The 2,976-nt window shown below is 61.6% G+C and overlaps 1 protein-coding gene across 1 annotated transcript in view; it reads right to left on the reverse strand.

Annotated features, from left to right (window-relative positions):
* Positions 1-485: 485 nt before the first annotated feature.
* Positions 486-2,976, reverse strand: part of LOC129715853 (zinc finger protein 501-like) — a 12,881-nt gene continuing 10,390 nt past the window's right edge. Inside the window, exon 2 of the mRNA XM_055665736.1 lies at positions 486-1,756. Within this exon, the coding sequence (XP_055521711.1) occupies positions 486-1,670 (1,185 nt within the window). The 5' untranslated portion in view covers positions 1,671-1,756. The remainder of the gene's footprint in view (positions 1,757-2,976) is intronic.

Genomic DNA, 2,976 nt, shown 5'->3' on the forward strand with positions numbered 1-2,976 from the left:
GGCTAAAGGGATCAGGGGGTATGGAGAGAAGGCAGGTACGGGATACTGAGTTGGATGATCAGCCGTGATCATATTGAATGGCGAATGGTGCAGGCTCGAAGGGCCGAATGGCCTCTACTCCTGCACCTAATTTCCATGTTTCTATGTTTACTTCAGAGAAACAGGGCGGAAACAGGCCTAAACCAAACTGTGAGGCCTACACACACGGCCAGATCCAAATCCAGAAGTTCTGGACGACTAGGCCCAAATCCTGAGGCCTACACACACGGCCAGATCTCCCTCTCTCTCTATCCCCCCTCTCTCTCCTTTCAATTGTACACGGCCATTGTAGAGTTTGCCCGTGCCTTCTCCATCACGGTTTGTGCGCCCGCTGGTGCACACGCAGCCCCCGCGCGCTCTTGAAACGCTTGCCGCAGCGGGAGCATCCGCTTGCGCTTCCGCCAGTCCCCCGCGCCGCCAAACGCCTCGCCACGGCACGGGCAGTCTCAGCGCTCTCCGCACGCCGGGCCGGGGGCGGGAGGGCCGCCGGTGGTGGCGTGCGCCCGCAGGTGGGGGGGCAGCAGCCCGGAGGAGCGGGCGAAGCCGTCGTTGCGTTTGCCGCCGCGCTGGGCGCCGGCGAAGACGCGGCGCTCCCCGTTGTTGCCGCCGCAGTCCCTGCAGGCGCCGGGGGGTCCCCCCGCGTGCATCCGCCGCCCGTGCACCTTCAGCTCCTGCGCCGACTTGAAGCCCTTCCCGCAGTCGGGGCAGGCGAAGGGCCGCTCGCTGCTGTGCACCCGCCGGTGCCTCCACAACCCCGACAACTGGGCGAAGCCCTTCCCGCACGCGGGGCAGCCGAACGGCCTCTCGCCCGTGTGAACCCGCCGGTGGATCTTCAGGTCCTGCGCTCTCCGGAATCCCTTCCCGCAGTCGGGGCAGCCGAAGGGCCTGGGGTAGGGGCGCGCCCCGGCGTGCACCTGCTGGTGGTCCAGCAGGTAGGTGGAGCGGGTGAAGCCCTTGCCGCACTGGGCGCAGGTGTAAGGGAGCTCGCCGGTGTGGGTGTGCCAGTGCTCCAGCAGCCTGGCGGAGCGGATGAAGCTCTTCCCGCACTGCCCGCAGGCGTAGGGGCGTTCCCCCGTGTGCAGCCGCCGGTGCATCTTCAGCTCCGGCGACGACTTGAAGCTCTTGCCGCAGTCGGGGCAGGCGAAGGGCCGCTCGCCGCTGTGGACCCGCCGGTGCCGGCGCAGCCCCGACAGCCCCGTGAAGCTCTTGCCGCAGGCGGGGCAGCTGTAGGGCTTCTCGCCCGTGTGGACCCGCCAGTGGGTCTTCAGGTGGTTCGGCGTCTTGAAGGTCTTGCCGCACTCGGTGCAGGCGTAGGGTCTCTCGCCGGTGTGTACCCGCCGGTGGATCTTCAGGTCGTTGGCCGACTTGAAGGCCTTGCCGCAGTCGGGGCAGGGCAGCGGCTCCTTCTCGGCGCAGGCGAGGGGGGGCCCCTCGCCCGAGTGCGCGCGGTTGTGCCGCAGTAGGTTGTCGTAGCGGGTAAAGCTCTTGCCGCACTCCGTGCAGTCGAAGGGGCTTCCTCCCGTGTGCACCCGCCGGTGGGTCTCCAGCTGGCTCGGGTACCGCCAGGCCTTGCCACACACGTCGCACTCATAACGCTTCTCCTTGTCGTGCCCTGGCATGCGGTCCTCCATCGAAGCTCAGCCCGGCTCACCCTGGCCGCCCTCAATGCCCCGCTCACGTCCCCCGCCTCTCCGTCCACAGCAACGGCTCCTAAACCCTGCAGGAGGGGAACACAGAGGGTCAACAAGCCGGCAAACAGGACATTGCTAACGTACGGTTACACAAAAAAAAGCTGGAGAAACTCAGCGGGTGCAGCAGCATCTATGGAGCGAAGGAAATAGGCGACGTTTCGGGCCGAAACCCTTCTTCATAGAAACATAGAAACATAGAAATTAGGTGCAGGAGTAGGCCATTCGGCCCTTCGAGCCTGCACCATTCGCCATTCAATATGATCACGGCTGATCATCCAACTCAGTATCCTGTACCTGCCTTCTCTCCATACCCCCTGATCCCTTTAGCCACAAGGGTCACATCTAACTCCCTCTTAAATATAGCCAATGAACTGTGGCCTCAACTACCTTCTGTGGCAGAGAGTTCCAGAGATTCACCACTCTCTGTGTGAAAAAAGTTCTTCTCATCTCGGTTTTAAAGGATTTCCCCCCTTATCCTTAGCTGTGACCCCTTGTCCTGGACTTCCCCAACATCGGAAACAATCTTCCTGCATCTAGCCTGTCCAACCCCTTAAGAATTTTGTAAGTTTCTATAAGATCCCCTCTCAATCTCCTAAACTCTAGATCGGGGGTGGGGACAAGAAAGGGAAGAGGAGGAGGAGCCCGAAGGCTGGGGGATGGGAGGAGACAGCAGGGGGGCTGAGGAAGGGGAGGAGACAGCAAGGACTAACAAAATTGGGAGAATTCGATGTTCATGCCCGCAGGATGCAGACTCCCCAAACGGAATATGAGGTGCTGTTCCTCCAATTTCCGGTGCTGCTCGCTGTGGCCATGGAGGAGACCCAGGACAGAGAGGTCGGAGACGGAGTGGGAGGGGGAGTTGAAGTGCTGAGCCACCGGGAGGTCAGCTTGGTTATTGCGGACTGTGAGCGGAGGTGTTCGGCGAAACGATCGCCCAACCTCCGCTTAGTCTCACCGATATAGATCTGCTGACATCTAGAGCAGCGGACGCAATAGATGAGGTTGGAAGAGATGCAGGTAAACCTCTGTCGCACCTGGAACGACTGCTTGGGTCCTTGAACGGAGTCGAGGGGGGAGGTAAAGGGACAAGTGTTGCATCTCTTGCGGTTGCAAGGGAAAGTGCCCGGGGAGGGGGTGGTACGAGAGGGAAGGGAAGAATTGACAAGGAGTTATGGAGGGAGCGGTCTTTGCGGAAGGCAGATATGGGGGGAGATGGGAAGATGTGGCGAGTGGTGGGGTCACGTTG

Source organism: Leucoraja erinacea, unplaced genomic scaffold (genome assembly GCF_028641065.1).
Source record: "Leucoraja erinacea ecotype New England unplaced genomic scaffold, Leri_hhj_1 Leri_1450S, whole genome shotgun sequence".
NCBI classification, from domain to species: Eukaryota; Metazoa; Chordata; class Chondrichthyes; order Rajiformes; family Rajidae; genus Leucoraja; species Leucoraja erinaceus.